Raw genomic sequence first — 20,490 nt, forward strand, 5'->3', positions numbered from 1 at the left:
ACAATTATAGTTTGTGAAGAGGACATAATCAGCAATATTCAGATAGCAGAGGAGTCAAACTGATACTGTTCTGCTTTTAAAAGTCAAATACTGACAATCAAATCCTGGCATGGTAGCTCAGTGGTTAGTATTGCTGTCTCAGCACCAGGAGCCTGTGTTTGATTCTAGCCTCCAGTGACCAAATGTATGGAGTTTGCACATTCTCCATGTATTGGCATGGGTATCCTCCATGTACTCTGGATTCCTCCCACACAGTCCAAAGATGTGCAGGTTAGGTGGATTGGCCATGGGAAATGCAGGGTTACTGTATGCGTGCATGCGTGTGGGAGTCTTGCTGGGATGTTGTTCAAAGAATCAATGTAGACTCGATGGGCCAAATGGCCTGCTTCCCCACTGTAGGGAGTCTATGATTCTATGACAACACACTTTGTGATTGCTTCTTGAAAAATGAGTGTAGATATCTTGCATGCTTGTACATTTAAGTCTTGGAACATAACTGCTACAAAAATGTTGCATGGGTTAAAAGGCAGCATCACATTTGTACTACGATAAAATAAAAGGCCTTAATTGCCTGCAATTACACCATATCAACACAAGGCAACTCGTATTTAGGAAGATGACAGAATGTAATACCAGATTTTATTTTAATGCATCCTTTATTACCTCCTTCTCGAAGTTGCTTGTAGATTTCATCATCGACTGTTAATTCTAGGTCATTATATTTTTCACCACATTTCGATAGGTAACTATCAATGGAGTCATACCTGGATTTACTGATCCTGTATTTGCTGTGCTTGCGAGGCTGCAAATGCAATAAGCACAGTATAAGGTTATCCAGCAAAAGGTTCCTGCTGTGCAGATTAATAAGCAAAATGTTAACTCTGAATTCTCATGTTAGTTACCTCCAAACCTCTTTCTTCCCTGGTCCGGTCATCTACAGAGGCTGAAATTACACCCCAGCGACAATCAATGTCAGACACATAACCTCTATAAAATGGTGAAGCAGCACTCAAAGCCATCTGGAAGGAAAATTGCATTTAAATGCGTTGGGGGAAGAATTTGCAATTAATTAGTGAATATTTTATAATTTTTGCCTGTCGATTGGTTTTACGCAATGAAGATAACAAATTTTATTTACATACATTAAAATAAACATCTGAATATTACAATCAAGTCAAGTGTTAACATTAAGTTAGTCAGTCATAATTGTTATTAATTATTGCTCTGCCATGTATTAAGAATGTTAAAGATTCTGATATATGGCCTCAATTATGAATACTCCTTGTCCACTTTTGAAGAAGTTTGGATTAATCAAATTGAAACACAGAACCCAATTTCTAGGGTTTAGCATTCATGCACATTTAGACATGAATCAATAACTTCATTAGTTTCTACACAAGGTAAATTTTAACAGACAAGAATATTAAAATGTTAGATATCATCAAGAGTGGTTTTGAGCATATCAACAAAACAAATAACTAACATTTGTCAGAAGACCGAGGAGGCTCGTTTGTGAAAAGAAGATGTAAAACAATACAGTTTTCATGAACTGCCATTTAATGTTGACATGGCCGTCACTTTCAGCAGTGATGTTATTAAACTGAACCGAATTGGCGTAGTTCAACAGTAAATATTAAGGCTAATTTAGACTTTCATTTGATAGAGATGGAAATCAGAAATAGCTCCACATTGAGGGTGCAGTCTTCCATAACATACCTTGAATGCTTAAGGGAAGTACCTGACAATTATCAAAATATTAGTTCTCCCTATTAAAGTCACTTTTAATAAACACACTTCTCTACTTGTCTATACAATATCATACTGACCCCTGGTCAGAATCCAAAAGTTATGTTTTGTTTAAAAAAAGCTATGAAAAGATATTTAAGATATTCCACAAAAGCTGACGTAATACAAAACAAAGGAATGAAAAATAAAATTAAGGTTTTACATTTCATAAAAGGTATATTAGTTATAAAAAGTTGAGTAAAAAGCCAAGAACAATACTTACGTTAAGTTTTATCAGCATGACAAAGTGATTCAATAAGTTAATCTTATTGCATTCACTTATCCAGAATATTTCCAACAGTACCTATACCTCCATCATTTTATCGGACACACAAAGAGCATGAAGGAATCGATTTAAAACACAAGTTCTTGCTTGATGTTATACTACCACTTAGTGTTAAGTATGAGCTATTGCAACTAAAATATTTTGCAATTATCTCCCACCAAGAAGATAGAGGACAAACCAGAAACATAGTCAACATTTATAAACTCCTCAATGTGCTATACCAAAACAATTGAGGATTTGATTTTCTTCTCACCCAATAGCATTAAGAACAGTTGGTGCATCACTAAAATCAAGATTACAACATTCTTCAACTTGAAGGAAAATTAAGTTATGGTCAAAGCTCTTCACTGCATTTCCTTTCTATAAAATCATAACAGACAAGTTCAGGTTCACACAAATCTACAAGTCAAACATCTTGTTAAAGCTCTTTGTTGAAGCTCATGCAAGTAGAGAAGGCTGAATAAGAGACTGCAAGGTTGCTGTACCTACAAGAATGTCAATATCTTGCCAAGTCAGTTAATGGGGCAAACAAAAAACTGGGAGGACTATTGAAACAGAAATTCTGACAGTAATTTTCAGTTATGTAAACTCAAGTTATCAATTCTAAAGACTCAAAGCAAAGCAAAAAACAAAAAAATAATTTGCTAACTTTTTAAGAAATAAACCGTTGACTGCTGCCAGATCCACACTGCTCAGATATGAAGACTATTGATTGGAATGGTGCTAATTTATTTAAATGGTAATTGCAACAGTGAACTATATTGCATACAGATTCAAAAACAGAAGTTGCTGGAAAAGCTCAGCAGGACTGGCACCATCTGTGAAGAGAAACCTATTGTTTACCCTTTACACCCTCCCCCACCCTATCTTCTGCATAAAAACCACCATTTTCCTAGCTACCAGTTCTGAGGAAGGGTCACCGGACTAGAAGTGTTAACTCTGATTTCTCTTCACATCCAGAACATCAACAGCTGCCATTTCCACCACCTCCAGGGAGACGCCATCACCAGCGAGATGCAATCACCAGATACATATTCCCTTCCCCTCCCATCCCATGTCCACCTTTCGCAGGGACATACTACTCCATTCTTCCTTCACTCCCAACAATCTCCCACAGCACCATGGCACTTTCCAATGCAATCGCTGAAGATGCAACAGCTGCCCATTTTCCTCCTCAGTATCCAAAGCTCCAGGCATACCTTCCGGTTGAAGCAGCACTTTACTTGCACTTGACACAATCTCGCCTACTGCATTTGCTGCTCAGTGTGGTCTCCTCTTTATTGGGGAATAAACCATATGCTGGGTGACCACTTTGTGGAACATCTGCTAAAATGGCTAAGCTTCCAGTTGCCTAACTAATATCTAGCTCAGGCTTGATGCAGTGCTCCAGCAAAGCTCAGTGCAAGCTAGAAGAACACCATTTTCCATTTGGGGAACCTGCAGCCCTCAGGACTCTATATAGTTCAATAAATTTAGGGTCTAAACTCTCATGTCCTCACATCCAACTCCGCACAGCCCCAGGCCTTGTTATCACAGTCTGCCATTACACATTACCTATTGTTAGCCACTACCAGTCTCCATTAATGGCTATTCACTCTCCGAGCCAAATCCTTATCCACTCCTTTATCTGTCCAACTGTTCTTCTCTCTCTTTGGCCTCTATCACCACCTATTGTTTACTCCTTATCCCCTATCTTCTGCATATAAACCAACTTTTTCCTTGCTACCAGTTCTGTGGAAGAGTCACCCGACCAGAAGTGTTAATTGATTTCTCTTCACAGATGGTGCCAAACCTGCTGAGCTTTTCTAGCAACTGCTGTTTTTGATCGATTTACAGCAACTGCGGTTCTTCCAGTTTTTATTGCATACAGATTATTCAGAGGCTCTCAAACTCAAAACAAGTATCAAGATTTGCAATGCTGGGTTTACGCATCTGCTAGAGTTGGTTTTCTATGACTGTACTTCAGGACACTCCCCATTAAGAACATTTGCAGTTATCAACAACAGTGTGACTATCAGGAACATTAAAATTTAGAATTAAACTCAAACCAAACAAACAGTCTTATGGCACTTACCACTATAGGGCAAATTGTGGCGAGCTGATCATACAGATATCTGGCTTCCGAGATGCTACATGCTTGGAATGTCACCTATTGCAAAAGAGGCAGAAAACATAAGAAAACAAAAAAGATGACAAGTTAAATGAACAAAATCTTGCAACTGGACACTCACCTGAAGACAGCAATTGCCCATACCAAACCCCATAGCGTCCATATAGATATGATCAGGTTTTGTTGCTCTCGCTGTTTCACCATCATCATTGACAAATTTTTCAACAAAAGGAGAGGAAATACATCTGTCCTTATAAACTGCAAAGGAAAAGAAATTAAATCTGACAGCACTCCCAAGGAGTATGTGCATCCCATTGGATGCACATCCGAAATTGAGTTCAAATCCATATTTTTGGAATTCAGAAGATCCTTGCTGGATTAGTGGGTTATATGCAACATTAAAAAAGGTATATAAAGTAGACATCACAAAATTAAATTTGAGTTAGCTAATCTTAGTCAAGCAATAAGCCACAAAAGACTGCAATGCACTTCGTTTGGTGGAAGGGGAAAATATGGCAGAGCTTTTTGCCTTTCAATCAAAATCTAGTCAGTCATTTTTGCCATGCTCCAGCATGAAAGCTCATGATGAGAAATTATTTATTTTAATAAATCCTATGTAAAAAAAAAACACTCATCTAAGACTGATTCAAGAGCTGACATTAACAAGCACCTGTTCATAAATTTCAAAGTTATCAAAATTCAGAGAGAGCTGCTGGATAAGACATGTCTAAGAAACACCCAATTTAGTGAAGTGAAGAAACAGCATGCAAATACAGTTCAGGTAGCGAGTTCCTGAAGGCTCAATCTGGCTCAGTCTGCTGTTTGCTTGGCAGGCAGATAAACATAGAATCCCTGCTACAACAAATCTGTTCTCTGCTGCAGGAACATAAAAGAATCACACAATTGAGAGGAGAATTGAGATGACATTACAGGAACCTGACCCATGGCATCAGACTTCCCTCAACTTCTGAATCAAATAAAAACAAAAACATGTAGAATGTCACATTTTGGATTTTTTTTTCAATGGGAGTTCAATAAAATAAAAGGCATTGGTGCTCTGACCAGACTTAACTTATTCAAAGAAATGATTAGATAAAATGATATTTGGTAAAGTTTTATCTAATTTCAGACAGGAAAGATTTAGCTGCAAGGTGGAAATTAATGATGCATAACATTATTACTGATTTTCTACTACTCTCTAGCCATACGTTTGGAACGGATAGAAAAGCAGTTGAACAGTATTCTTGTCCAAGAGACAGAATCTTACTTCCGACAGATTAGAGTCCCACACAGCATCTAAATACAATTTGGTGTTTCAGTGACACATTCTGCATTTCACCACCGGAAACGGCTCAAAAATATAAAAGAAGCTTTACCAATCACAAATATCTTCCTGCCCACTAGTTCTTCCACATACTCCAGTGCAACCACACGTCCCTTCTCTTACCCCCAACCTCAGGCACCCACACCCAGAGCTCCTGATGAAACATATTGCCAGCAACACACAGATATTATTGTATGAATCCTTGCCAATAAAACATTTTGAGCCTCAAGCCAACATTGTCAAGCAGGTATCTACAAGGAGGACATGGATGCTTTAGAAAGGGCACAGAAAATGTTTACCAGAACATTACCCGGTATGGGGGATTTTAGCTATGAAAAGGTTGGATAGACTAGTGCCTAGAATGTCGGAGGTTGGTGGTGAGGCCGACCTGATAAAAATTTATAGGATTGTGAATAGCACGGATAGGGTGGAAAGTTCAATTACTGGGGGACACAGGTTCAAGGTGCAGGTGACAGGGAGCAGAGTTTAAAAGACATGAGAGGTAACTTTTCTACACAAAGGGCACAGCCTTAGAATTAAAGGAAGTCAATTTAGAACAGAAATGAGGAGATATTTCTTCAGCCGGAGAATGAGGGCCTGGGGAATTCATTGTCACGGAGTGCAGTGGAGGCCGGGAAGAGATTCAAGGCAGAGATTAATAAATTCTTGATCTTGCAAGGAATGAAGGGCTACAGGGAGAGTGCGGGTAAGTGGAGTTGAAATGCCCATCAGCCATGATTAAATGGTGGAGTGGACTTGATGGGCCGAATGGCCTTATTACTACTCCTATGTGGTATGGTCTTAACAACAGCATTCAAGCAGCAGCTGGACAAATAAATGAAACAGCAAGGGAATTGAGGGATACAGATCCTGTAAGTGAAGACACAGTTTTTGTATCAAGGGGCAAAATCACAGGCTTGGAGGGCAGAATGGCCCATTCCTGCACTATATTGTTCTTTTTTTAATAATGGATATAACCCCTCCAAACACCTGATTTATATGTAAATCACCCTAAATCTGCCTGGAAACCGGTTTCTTACCTTGTTTCCATACTTCTTGTCAAAGTGCACAAGTTCATATTTCGCACGTTACATTCTAGTTGTCAAGGTTTTTGCCCACTCACCTAAACTTTCTGTATTACTTTGCAGACTCCTTATGTTCTGTCTGGAATTACTTTCCCACTTACCTTTTGTCAGCAAATTTAGCAATCAGAGCATTTACTTCCTTCAATCATTAAACAGCTTGGCGGCTCAGTGGTTGGCACTGCTGCCTCACAGCACCAGGGACCCAGGGCAACTGTCTTTGTGGAGTTTGCACATTTTCCCAGTGTCACTGTGGGTTTCCTCCAGGTCCTCCAGTTTCATCCCACAGTCCAAAGATAGCAGGTTAGGTGGATTTGCCATGCTAAACTGTCTATAGTGGATAAAGAGTTGAGCTGGAAAAAGCACAGCAGGTCAAGCAGCAGAAAAGGGCAGTAGACGTTTGTCAAAGTCCTGATGAAAGGTTCAACCTGAAACGTCAACTCCCCTTCTCCTCTGATGCTGCTTGACTTGTGGGTTTTCCAGCTCAACTCTTAATCCACTGACTATCCAGTATCTGCAGTTCTCATGATCTCCAAATTGCTCGTAGTGTCCAGGAATGTGTAGATTTGGTGGATTAGCAATGGAAAATGCAGAATTACAGAGATAGGCTAGGGGAGACAATCTAGGTGAGATGCTCTTTAAAGTTGGTATGGACTTTTTGGACTGAACAGCCTCTTTCCACACTGCATAGATTCTATGATTAACATAAATTGTTAATAGTTGCAGCCTCAGCACTGATCCTTTTAAGGCAAACTGCTAAATCGGAAAACTACCCATATCTCCTTAAAATGCATGGCATTGCATGTCTACTGACTTATCCGTAATCCAATTTCCGAATTCACTTTAGCCAGCTCTGTCTTCATACCTTCATTATTGCCCTTATTTTAGTTTATAACAAGGGTCTTCAATCCACTCTTCTTTCCGTCAAACAGAATGTGGAATTCAAATTATAATATAATGCCTGTATCTTTAGTTCACAAATTAATCCTAGTTCTTTACACAGTACCAGATCCAGTGTAGCCTACTTTTGGAATGGCTCTAAAATATACTGCTTTAAGAAATTGTTCTGTACACATCTTGATATAGGTTACCTTTGTTATTCTGACTCGTCTAATCTGTATCTTGATTAAAGTCACACATGATCATTGCTATACTTTTTTCATAAAACCCACTACTACTTCTGGTATACCATATCCTACAGTCTGGTTGCTATTAAAGGGAGCTCACAAACCATTCCCATGCGATTTCCTAACAACTATTTCTCTCTATACAGTGATCCTACATCCTGATTTTCAGAACTACGGTAATGTCCATTGTATCAATGTAAACTTTAATTAATAGAGCTACTCTTTCACCCTTTCCTACCTTTCTAGGACTGGGTAACAGCCTCAGGATACAAGATAGGCCATTTAGAAATGAAGTGAAGAAACATTTCTGTACTCAACAAGTGCAGTCAAAATAATTCAATTTGCATTTATAGAAGGCTGTGGAGGCTAAGCCATTGAGAAAATACAACAGACACTGCTAAATGCCCAATATTGAACATATCAAGAGGTACGGGGACAAAGTGGGAATACAGCATTGAGACAGAGGATCAGCCAGGATGATATTGAATGGTGAAGCAGACTCAAAAGGGCCAAATACAGCATATGCATGCTCTTCAGATCTACGTTTTTAACCTCGTCTAATTTCTCTCTAACATCCCAAGGCCAGGTGGAGCTGCTCCCAACCAACCACAGCTCGGGTAGGGAAAAAGAAAATCACTCGCAATGACACCTCTTCTCACTCGTGTCGTAAACTGGTGTCAGGATCTATTCTATTATATTCTAGCACATTATTACTCCTCAATTGTCTTTAAAAATCAGACTGCTCAACTAACATCCAGGATTGATGTGCAAAAGATCCCCCCCCACCCCCAACATATAGGGAAAATTGAAGACATTATTTTTGTCCACACTTTTCCAGTGTTCCCCAGTTAATAACTCAAGTCAACTCACAACTGGGAGTGTCAAACCTAACCAATGATAAACTAATCTCACATTCATACCATAAAATAAGACCACCTATTTGTATCTTGTCTAAAACTGATTAACTTCACCCCTGCCTTAGCTCATCTGCTGCTGAAATTCTCATTTAGTGCTAGATTCTAATATTCCAGTGCACTCCGAAGCTGGCCTCCCACACAATACCCAGCATAAGCAAAACCAATGTAGTGTACAAAATCCCATGCAAGGACTGCACAAAATACTACATAGGACAAACGGGAAGACAGCTAACGATCCACATCCATGAACACCAACTAGCCACGAAACGACACAACCAGCTATCATTAGTAGCCACACACGCAGATGACAAGCAACACGAATTTGACTGGGACAACACTACTATTATAGGACAAGCCAAACAAACAGAGAACAGCCAGGGAATTCCTAGAGGCATGGCACTCATCCACAGATTCAAATCAATAAGCACATCGACCTGGACCCAATATACCGACCACTGCAGCGGACAGCTGGAACTGACAACCGGAAGCAGCAGATTCAAACCACTATAAATGCCGGAGGAAAGATCACAGAAGCGCTTCACAGGAGGCTCCCAAGCACTGAGGACGTCACCTAGACAGGGGACGAAACGTCTGCAACACAAATTCCCAACTCGGCGAACAGAACCATAACAACGAGCACCCGAGCTACAAATCTTCTCACAAACTTTTCCCACACTAATTGCTGCAAACTGTCCACCTAAAACCAGCTGGTGGAAACAAAAAATAATCACACACCCGTGAGGTGTCCCATAAAAGGTGTCTCTTCCTCAGTAACCACTTTTACGCAGTGGGAAAGTAACTGCAAATGACTGCCTTGTTTTGCAGGTTACCAAAGCAGAATGTACTTTGTAGGGGACTTACGAAGTGCTATTTTCCCTATTGGAATGATTAGAGTTTAACTAAAAGGTCAAACACTGCTCCAGTTGCCTATGAACCCACAGTTTAAAGACCTCACTATACAAGTAACAGCCTTAATCCCCTCCTCTCAGCCCACAGCCCAAACACTTTTCATTCAATTGCTTTTTGGTAGCTATACATATGAAAGTGCAGACATGGGCTCATGCTTCCCATTACCCGTAGGCAAAAGCCTCAATTCCATTCATGCCTACTGACAATACATCTCCATTTGTAGCCGGCAGACATCACAGACACGTGTATGGGTAAATTCCAGCAGCCATCTTGTGCATGTTGAGAACAGATACTCCATTCTCATCTTTTACAGCTGTTGGCCCCATTGATTTAGCATCAAACCAAATAATTAATTTTAAGAACAAGCCTGAAGAAAAATCAGGAGTGCAAGCAAGAGAATCTCTTAAAACCTCAAAGCAGTCTAATAATTTTTACTTACTTGGGACATTAATGGCTATCTTTTCTCCACGCCTGTGCCGAATATTCCTTGTCAAAGTGCTGAAGAAAACAAATCCAAAAAGATGAAACTGAAATGGGATCATGAAATATTTGTACATAAATTACTAAGTCTCTGAACTATGTATTTTTGAATTTCATAGAATTCTAGTGCAAAAATTAGCTCATTTCAATGCTGTTCAAGTGAAAGCAAGCCAGGAGTCAAAAGGCATACAATTTAAGAAAGTGAACTCAGTTTGAAGCAATCAAATAGAGACTTTGAAGGAGGCAATGATATTGTACCCCTCTGAAGATATTCCAATTGTGATTAACTATATTTTGAATATAATGATTCAGAGACCAATAAAATGCATTGAAGAGGATAATATTTGCTTTATATGGCAATTTAAAATCAGAGAGATATTTCCAACTTCAGATTAGCTATTGGTGGGAATATGTATACTGTATTCGAATTAACTTCATTGTCATAGGTCATCATGAGTACAATGAAAAGTTTACAAATCGTCATTTATGGCACCTAGGTACAAAATCTTAGGTATAAAGCAGAAAAATAAGGAAACAAGGTTAAAAAGCTAAACGTGACAATCTTTCTTGCTAAAAAGTAGAAAAACAAAAACAGTTAAAGGTCAACACTAAAATCCGTAAGCATATAGCCATGCTGGTGTCTCACCCCACATAAGGGCCTGACCTTGTCCTCACCACTCCCAGGCTGCCTGCTCTCACCGCCTTACAGCCAGCTTCTGCTCTTGCCTTATGGCTGCTTATTGGCGTTCACCTTCTGCCCCCTCGGGCTGCCTCCAACACAAGAACAGCTGCCGGATCTCGCTGCCGGCAGTATCGGGCTGCACTTTCCTGCTCACACCACCTGCTGCCCTGGGCTGCATGTTCCTGATCTTGCCGCAGGTCATTGACTCTCACCTTGCTACCCCAGACTGCCTCCAACTTGGGAGCAGTTGCCTGTTGTTGCCGCTGGCCATTTTGGGCTGCATGTTCCTGCTCTCACCGCCGCTCAGGATGATGCCATCGACATTGGGGACCTCTTTCACTGCCACATTGGGCTCGCCCTTCCCACTATGCAAACTCACCTTAAATATGTGGTCAGTAAATTAAACTAAAACAAACAAAGCAGTGAAAGGAGGGAATAGTAGCAAAAGCAGACGCGCAGGGGAGCTCCAAGCAGGAACCCACATGCTGCACTGCTACACAGCAGTCATCTTGATGAAGTCCAGAGGCAGGATACAAAAATAAATTCGGTTAAAGCTCTACACAGAATATGTTAGCTCTCTGCAGATGTATTGTGTTTATTTCCATGCACCACAATTTAGGAAAGACGTCAACATTATGGAGTAGATGCTGAAAAATTATTTCAGTCCTGGAATCTAAAAAGCAGAAATAATTAGATTCCCTACAGTAAGAAAACAGACCCATCAGCCCAACAAGTCCACACTGATCCTCCGAAGAGTAACCCACCCAGACCCGTTCCCCAACCTGTATTTATCCCCGACTAATGCACCTAACATTATGGCCAATTTAGCATGGCCAATTCACCTGACCTGCACATCTTTGGATTGTGAGAGAAAACCTACACAGACATGGGAGAATGTGCAAACTCCACACAGATAGTCGCCTGAAGTGGGAACAGGTGATTTGTTAAGAATGTGAAAAATGTTGGAGGACCTTTTTAAGCAGCTTATGAATTTGCTTTCCACTGAGCAATGGATCTGCAACCAATGTATTTGAACTCACTACATTTTAAAGTTTCACAAATGCACTGTCAAAATGGAAGCAAAATTCAATAATAAGGTTAAAAAAGGTGGTTTGGAGAAATCCTTGGGGGAGAAAACACTAACATTTGGAGTATTATAGAATTGGGAGAGTGGAATTACTTCACCAGAATGACACAGGCCCTTCTGTCCTGTAAGATTAGATAATTTGTGCAAAATGACGACTTACATTAGATATCCAATACATCTTTTTCCATTATGATTTACTGCTCCCCCAAATATAGTTAGATAACCCTTAAAATCTGAACAAGGTTTATTTTAAAACTTTCCAAAGCAACATCAAGCTGTAGTCTTCCTGGACGTGCAAAAATACACCACGGATTTCCCTCATAAGAGTAATGTAGAGCAGTGTTGTTACAACTAAACAAAATTTTAAGCAGCAATAATAATTCAGCACTAATTGATGCTTCCTCCACATACCAGGTAATACCAAATTTTAAAAGAAAAATGGTTTTGCCCAAGGGCTTTCATGCAAGGTGAACACCACACTACAGCCTATAAAAGAAGTCACACTTGACTAATAAATATAGCAAAGCTGCCCTGGTATGGGAGACTGCAGCACTGTTTAGAAAAGAAAAGTATTACTGAAATGCAGAGAAAACAGATAAGCTAGATAGTTTAGTACCAAAGCATGCTTAACAATTCAGAGTTTTAAAGTTGAGAATTGACAATACAGGAAAAATTCACCGGTGACTAAACAGTTTGGTCTTCACAGAGCTACCTCAATATTGATATCACTTGGCAACCACTTGGCCATAAAATTTTTGCACTCTAAACAAACTTAACTGAAATTGAAAATATGTAAACACACTTTCAAATGTGGGTGGCAGAGGTCCATCTCAGACATTCATATAGTGGTGCTGTGTTGCACAAGTGCTTAAACAAGGAGGAAGGCTATCAAATTAAAACTTCACTGTGATGCAGTATGATCTATATACATATTGACATCACCTTATTGTACTAAAAGTGCATTTACAATAATAGCCACAATTTTGTTCACAATCAGGATAGTTGCTAACTCACCTAAACCTTGGATGTTTGTTAATTGCTTCATCAGGGAAAAACAGTGATTTAGATGCTCCACTTTCAACTGGTTTCGGCTCATATACAGGTTGTGTGAACTGATGACATCCCAGTCTGGAAAATATTTTTTTTCCTCAAATGAATTTAGAAACTTGCAAAAACATACAGAACAACATCTAATCTCTCTTCTCTACCACCAAGTAGTACTGATAGTATTGCTCCTATCATAACCACTTAACACATGAAACAGTTCACTAGGGTGACTTTTTGGATGAAGCAGGTTGTGTTGAGGAAAAGGTTAAGTATGATAAACATGAACCTTGCTCATTCTTCTAAAATCTACTGAGTAATTTTATTGAACCATTCAAAATTTGAGGACCTTTACATGGTAGATGAGAGAATATTCCCTTCATGGGGAATCAAAATTAGGAGGCACAGTTTTAAAACAAGTCTCCCAGTTAAGGCAGAGATGAGGAGGAATTTCTTCTCTGAAAAGGATCATTAGTCTTTGGAATCCTATTTGATAGACAGCAGTGGAAGGTGCACCATTGGACAAATTAGAACAGAGTCAAACAGATTTCTGATTGAAAAATGAGTGGAGGGTTAATGTGGGGCATGCTGAAAAGTACAGGCAAAACAAACTCTTCTCCCTAGATCAGCCATTACCTTACTGAATGATGGTGCAGACACGAAGGGGTAAAATAACCTAATTCTGCTCCTATTTTGTATGATCAGAGATCAGTGAGAGCTAAAGTTTGCATGCAATTGAAGAATCTCCACAGCAATGTTTCTAAGATATGAACTTGAATATGAATTCTTTGTTCAGACATTCGCATTGTATTAAGTAGTTATGGGTGTATTGTACCTTTAAGAGAGTTGAAAAGCTAGCAAGGACTTAGAGAAGCAGAGAGTTCGGAACAAGGTAACAATCTAACATTTGGTCGAAACAGCTAGAGTTGGATTGCCAGAAGACAAAAACAAATTCAAATTTAGCAAGTTTAAATTATGGACGTAGGTTTGCTCGCTGAGCTGGAAGGTTTGTTTACAGACATTTCGTCACCCTACTAGGTACCATCTTCAGTAGGGTGATGAAAAGTCTGGAAATGAACCTTCCAGCTCAGTGAGCAAACCTACATCCAGAACCTCAACCTGAGCTACAAATCTTCTCAAAACTTGTCAAGTTTAAATTAAGCCCCAAGATACCAAACTCTAAACAAGTTTGAATTTAGTACTTTAATAATATTAAAACCAATCAAATTATCCAATGTTTTGGGATATAAATATCAGACATTAAACAGTTCGCCAGAGCCGCAAAAAAACTGCCAAAAGACCAACAGATGTATGCTGCTCTGAGCGGTACTTGTCTGGAGAAGGAGTTTACACAGAAAAAACATCAAAACTGACCTGGAGAGAGAATCTACAGAGGAAACTTAGCAAAGCAGACTGGTTTTGAAACGGGATTATTTTTCTATAAATTGTAAATCAGGATTTTTTTAAAAATTGGGCTAGTATTGTTGGGTGGGGGGAGGTAAATGATATGTTTGAGAGAAAACAGTTTTAAATAGTTGTTAGTTATTCTTTTAAGCCTAATAGAGAATGTTAAAGTTGTCAATTTTTAAAGTGACTTTTGGGACAGTTCCTTGCATCCTGGATTTTAACAGATTACATCACAGGGTGAATCTTCTGTGTTGCTGGTTTTAGTTAGCAGAGGAGTTTACCCAGTGTCATAACAATTGTTACGAGCAGATCTGTGACATTCTATTATTTGTGCTGAAAAATGTGTTGCTGGAAAAGCACAGCAGGTCAGGCAGCATCCAAGGAGCAGGAGAATCGACGTTTCGGGCATAAGCCCTTCTTCAGGAATATTATTTGTGTTTATCCAACTAAGACAATATTTCTGAAATGTGCGCTACAGCACCACCCATAGGCCACATTGTACAACTACATTCTATTGATAATTCAATTGTAAATACAGATAGTTCTACTGTAACACTATAATTGTGTTCTAGCAAAACCTCACTTAGAGAAGCAATAATGGGGCCTATGGGAAAAGTGGGGTTAGAGGCAGACCAACAAAAATACACTCGATCGTTCAAAAAAAAAAATCACCAAAAAAAGTCTAACATAAAAGTATAGCACAGCCTGAATGAGGTACAAACCATATTTATCAAGTAAATTTAACACAGGACCCTTAAAAAATATTGTTAATGCACGGACAGTGGGTCATCATGGTATATAAAGGTAGACACCCTCATTCTTTTCCAGTGTTATAGCCTTTCTTGTGTTCACCAGCTGCCATTTTATTACCAGGATGCTTCTTGCTACATTGTTGTCACTATGCCTCTCCATTTTTCACAAAAGGGATAATCTAGTATTGAATCTTTCACAAAAAGCTGTGCAATGTATTTCTCAGAAGGCTGCTCTGTTGGCAGCTGACATCTGTGTATGCACAAAACAGCATGAAGACCAGAGCAGACATCAGCGCATGCGCAGAACAAAGCATACAAAGTGATCACCACTGGAATCATGCTATTGCGAACAGAGGTACGTGTTCTCGAAAATACTGTTTCTTAATTCTTTAGTGACATTATAAGCAAACACTATGCCAGAACACATGTTCTGAGAACTACCTGTAGTTATATGGACAATTGAAATCCAGAACAAAATGTCACAGAAGCATAGAGGTATACAATGCAAAAACAAGCCCTTCAGCCCAACTCATCCATGCCAACCAGGTTTTCTAAACTGAACTAGACCAATTTGCCTGTGTTTACCTCTAAGCCTTTCCTAATCATGTTCCTGTTGAGATGCCTTTTAAATGTAGTCATTGTACCTGTCTCTAGTGTCATCAAGTATTGGGTTGGACAGTGTAAAGACCATATCTTTTTAGACCAGTATTTTTGATTCAACAAGGAAAATTACAGTTTTAAAACAAGAATTGTGGAAAAGATTACTTCACTTTTTTGTTTAGGAAGACAAGCTAACGGTTTTATTTTAAAATAAAAAGAATTGTGTTTTCATTGAGTGCCCTAAATGTGGTCAGTGAGAAGATTGTTTGAGGAATTTATTGAAAAGGAATTGTTTTTATTCAGTAAATCAGCTAAGTGGTTGATTTTTAAAAATATATTTTTGTAGATAATTCAAAGTAGTTTATTTTTAGGTGTTATTGAAACATTTTTAGTTTAGGCTTAAGGTTATTAAGATCATATAAAAAAAGGTACAAAGTGAAATGACTAGTTGATTTAGAAATGTTACTATCGAGCAGGATCTGACAGATGGGTGACTGTCAGGAAAGATAAGAAGGTATTTCAAAAGACTCTGGCAACTATTTGTCTATCAAATAGATATTGCGTTTTTGAAACATTTGAAGGGGATAGTCTGAGGAAAATGGCAGGGCTAGTTATGGACATTTGGAACAATTCTTAGGTTAAGCAGTGATTGACAAAATTTAATAGGATTATTGCTGTAGAGGACATAGACAGGCAATTCTGCAGCAGTCAGCATAAATTTAGGTTGTTAAAAGGTGAGATTGAGTTGCCAGAAATTATTGTACACATTGGTAGAAATGTCATTTCAAACAGAAAAGATTAAAGCAACATAGAGTGAATTTAAGAGGTTAGGTAAAAGATTAAAAACAGAACCTTAAAAGTAGCATTTTCCAGTTTACTTGCAATGCCAACCTCAAATGAGGGAAGTTAAAAAGGAGATAAAAAAAAAATCAATGACTGAAGAGCTGGTGCATTGTTTAGGGATTTAGGTTTTTGGATAATTAGAAAGTCTTTAGAGATAGAAATGACTGTTCAGGTCTAATCTAACCTGCAAAGAGACTAATACCTTACCAAGGAAGTTTGCTCATTCTATACTGATTGAGTGAGTGGAGGAATTCAAGTGGAAGGATTGATGGAATAGGGGGTTGAACGTGAGGAGAGCAGGTCAATGAGAAAAGAAAGATGAGAGAATGTAGTAACTCTGAAGAACTACATCGCATTTATTTTAACATAAAGGGGTCTTTCAGGTAAGGCTGATGAACCGAGGGTATGTTTAAGAACATGGGATTGGGATGTCATTGCTATTACAGAAACTTGGCTGAGAGACGGACAAGACTGGCAGCTCGATGTTCTGAGTTTTAGATGCTATAGGAAGGATAGAAAAGCAGGCAAGAAAGGACGGGGCATGGACTTTTGATTAAAGAATACATTACTGCTGTAACTAATTAAGATATTTCTGAAAAGTTGCCCAGTGAAAATATGGGCAGAGTTTACAAATAAGGAAGGAAAGATCACTGATGGGATTGTACTATAGGCACTCAACAGTAAGAGAGAAATTGAGAAACATATGTAGAGAGAGACCTCATATCTAAGCATAATAAGCTTGTTATAATGGGGGATTTTAAGTTTCCCAAATATTGACTGGGACTACCATAGTATTAAAGGTTTGATTGAGCACACTTGACAAATTTTTCACCAAAAAAAAATGTTCTTGATCAATGTATGGATGCTCCTACCAGGAGAAAGCTTAGACCTTCACTTGGGCAATAAAGCAGGGCAAGTGACTGAGGTGTCAGCAAGGGAATACTTGGGTCTAGTGATCATAATTCTATTAGTTTCAAGGTGATTATGAAAAAGGGTAAGCCTTCCATAAAAGTTAAGGTTTTTAACTAGAGTAAGGCAAATTTTATTGGAATAAGACAAGAACTTTCAAAAATTGATTGGAGTAGACAGTTTGCAAGTGAAAAGGCATCTGACAAATGGGAGGTGTTCAAGTGTGGTAACACAAGTTCAGTAACAAGAGTTCAGAGGCACTTCATTCCTGTTAGACTGAAGGGTAAAGCTGGTAAGATTTAAGGAACAATGGGTGACTAAAGATAGAGATTCTAGTCAAGATTAAAAGTGAACATTTTAGATATAGACAACTTGGTTCTATTGAATCTCTTAATCAATAAAGAGAGTATGGGGCATTCTTGAGAGAAATCAGGAAGGCAGAGGATAACATTGGCATAGTAGGATGATCCAAAGAAATTCTACAAGTACGTTAAGAGCGAGAGGGTAACTAGAAAGAGGGCATGATCTTAAGGTCTCTTAAAGATCAAGGTGGTCATCTTTGTGTTAAAACCCAGGAGATAGAGATACTATTGAATGTTTCCCATCAGCTTTTACTGTGGAGAAAGGAATACAGTCTAGAGAATGCAAAGAAATAAACTTTATTTTTCAAATGGTTCACATTACAGAAGAGGATGTTTGGGAAGTCTTCGAGAACGTAAAAGTGGCTTAAATCTCCGAGACCTGATCTAACGTATCCCGGAATGCTGTGGGAAATGAGGAAACTATGAGACCCGTTGCAGAAATATTTGCATCAGCTATAACTATGGGTGAGGTGCCTGATGACCGGAGGGTGGCTAATGTTGTACTTTTGTTTAAGAAAGGATATAAAAGGAGAAACTGAGGAACTATAAACCTGACAGCCTGACTTCAGTTGCGGATAAATTGTTGGAGGTGAATTTATGGATATTTAGAGGCACAAAAACAGATTAGGGACAGTCAGCATGGTTTTGTGCTAGGAAAATAGTGTCTCACGAACTTGATTGAGCTCTTTGAGCAAAGTACCAAAAAGGTTGACGACCTTGGATTTTAGTAAAGCCTTTCAAGAGGTTCCACATGGTAGTAAAAAGTTAGGTCACATAGGATTCAGGGTGAGCTTGCCAATTAGCTTAACTGCAGGGTTGCCTTTTGGAATGGAGGCTTATGATCTGCACTGTTCCACAGGGATTAGCTCTGGGTCCACTTTTGTTTGTCATTTATATAATGATTTGGATCAAGAGTACATAAGGCATAGTTAGTAAGTTTGCGGATGACAAAATTGGTGGCATAATAGACAGTGAAGAAGGTTTTCTAGGATTAGAGAGATCTTGATCAAATGGGTCAATGTGTTGAAAAATGGCAGATGGAGTTGAATTTGGATAAAAGAGAGGTATTGCATTTTGGTACTACAAACAAGGGTAGGGCTTATACAATTAATGGTAGCACCTTAGGTAGTGCTGTTGAACACAGGCACCTAAGGGTACAGGTACATAGTTCTTTGGAGTAGGTGTCACATACAGACAGGGGGTTTAAAAAAAAGCATTTGGCACACTCGCCTTCAGTCTGTTGAGTACAGGAGTTGAGAAGTCATGTTGAAGTTGTACAGGACGTTTGAGGTCTCTTCTGGAATACTGTGTCTAGTTCTGGTCATCCAGTTATATGAACAATATTATCAAGCTACATAGAGGGTTCAGAAGACATTTAGCAGGATGTTGCCAGGTTATGGAAGGTTTGAGTTATGAAGAAAGGCTGAGACTTTTTTTTCCCCACTGGAGTTTAGGAGGGTGATAGAGTTGGTGGTAGTTGTGTTTTCCCTAAGTTTTTGGAGGCTTGGTGGGGGGGGGGGGGGGGGGGAGGGGGGGGGGGGGGGGGAATGGAGGAAGCATTTTTAAAAGGTGAGGGATTTTTACAAAAATAACAGACTGAGGGACAATCTATTTTTAATATAAACACAGCAGGGTGGTTTGACTGTGGAATGAACTTCCTTTTGAAGTAGTGGATGTGGGTACAATCCAAAAGATTTGTATGGATGTGTGAACAGGAAAGGTTTGGAGGGATATGGGCCAAGAGCAGGCAGGTGGCGCTAGTTTGGTTTGGGATTACGTTCAGCACGGACTGGTTGGACTGAAAGGGTCTGTTTCCATGCTGTGTGATTCCATGACTCTATTCCCTGATGAAGGGCTTTTGCCAGAAACGTTCGTTCTCCTGCTCCTTGGATGCTGCCTGACCTGCTGTGCTTTTCCAGCACCACACTCACGACTATTTGCTAAGTACTGTTTGATGTGTAATTTAAGTAATAGGGGGAAGGTTAACAAGGGACCATGTATGAAGGGAGACTCAGCTAGCAACAAATCACTGATTAGCCTATGGAATGGTGACCAGTGTGTGTTTGGTCAGAAGCAAATCAACTGTGAAGCAAACTATTTATTTCCCCTTAAGTTGCAGTAAGCAGTGGCTTTTGGCAAGTCAGACAGACATTTTAAAATGTAAATCAGTGACTTCTAAAAGAAAGTGAAAATCCTTGGAAAATGAATATCAAACAGCAACAAATCCCAAGTTGTCTCAGTTAACCCTGTAGGCAGGAAATATTGAACAGCCTTCCCATTCTTCCCTTCTCCATAACACCACTTCCTTGTAGCAGTTTTGTGCCTGCACGTATGTACTGCAGGAGGTTTATAAGTGGGTTAAAGTATTAGCTAGTAGAGAGTTTATGTTTACCTGTAGCTCCAGTCACGTCCCATGCTCCCCAGAAGAGGGCAGTGTACTGTAAGATTCAATGCAACATTGCACAGAAAGTCTGCGTTTTGAGTGCAAAGCAGTAATCATTCATCACTGAGCTAGCTCATCATTTAAATGTTGAGTAGTAAGTTTGGATTTTGCTCATAAATGAGCTTTATAAATACTCAGTTTTGATAAGCTAGAATCTATACCAGATAACAGGTGCATCTTAGTAGGACCATTGATATCCTGAGGAAACTATGCTACTACGATAGGGCAGGGTTTAAAGAAAGCAAAAAAGACAAAACAAAAAAAGGCAAGTACCAAATAAGATCAGAGCTTAAAAAGGTAGAATTATTTAGAAACAAATGTTGATGAGTTGAAAGCATAAA

General features: G+C 39.1%; 1 protein-coding gene across 5 annotated transcripts in view; it reads right to left on the bottom strand.

Moving 5' to 3' along the window:
- Positions 1 to 20,490, bottom strand: part of gclc (glutamate-cysteine ligase, catalytic subunit) — a 68,366-nt gene that overhangs the window by 24,603 nt on the left and 23,273 nt on the right. For 3 of the 5 annotated variants that reach the window (XM_043679578.2, XM_087978419.1, XM_043679569.2), the window contains 6 exons: positions 12,804 to 12,917; positions 9,980 to 10,038; positions 4,303 to 4,439; positions 4,146 to 4,220; positions 903 to 1,019; positions 664 to 802 (listed from right to left, as the gene is read on the bottom strand). In XM_043679578.2, coding sequence (XP_043535513.1) covers positions 664 to 802; positions 903 to 1,019; positions 4,146 to 4,220; positions 4,303 to 4,439; positions 9,980 to 10,038; positions 12,804 to 12,917 — 641 coding nt within the window. The remainder of the gene's footprint in view (positions 1 to 663; positions 803 to 902; positions 1,020 to 4,145; positions 4,221 to 4,302; positions 4,440 to 9,979; positions 10,039 to 12,803; positions 12,918 to 20,490) is intronic. The other 2 variants (XM_043679584.2, XM_087978418.1) reach the window with 2 other exon arrangements.

This window comes from Chiloscyllium plagiosum, unplaced genomic scaffold (assembly GCF_037043375.1).
Source record: "Chiloscyllium plagiosum isolate Xiang-an unplaced genomic scaffold, Cpla_swu_hap1 HiC_scaffold_3, whole genome shotgun sequence".
NCBI classification, from domain to species: Eukaryota; Metazoa; Chordata; class Chondrichthyes; order Orectolobiformes; family Hemiscylliidae; genus Chiloscyllium; species Chiloscyllium plagiosum.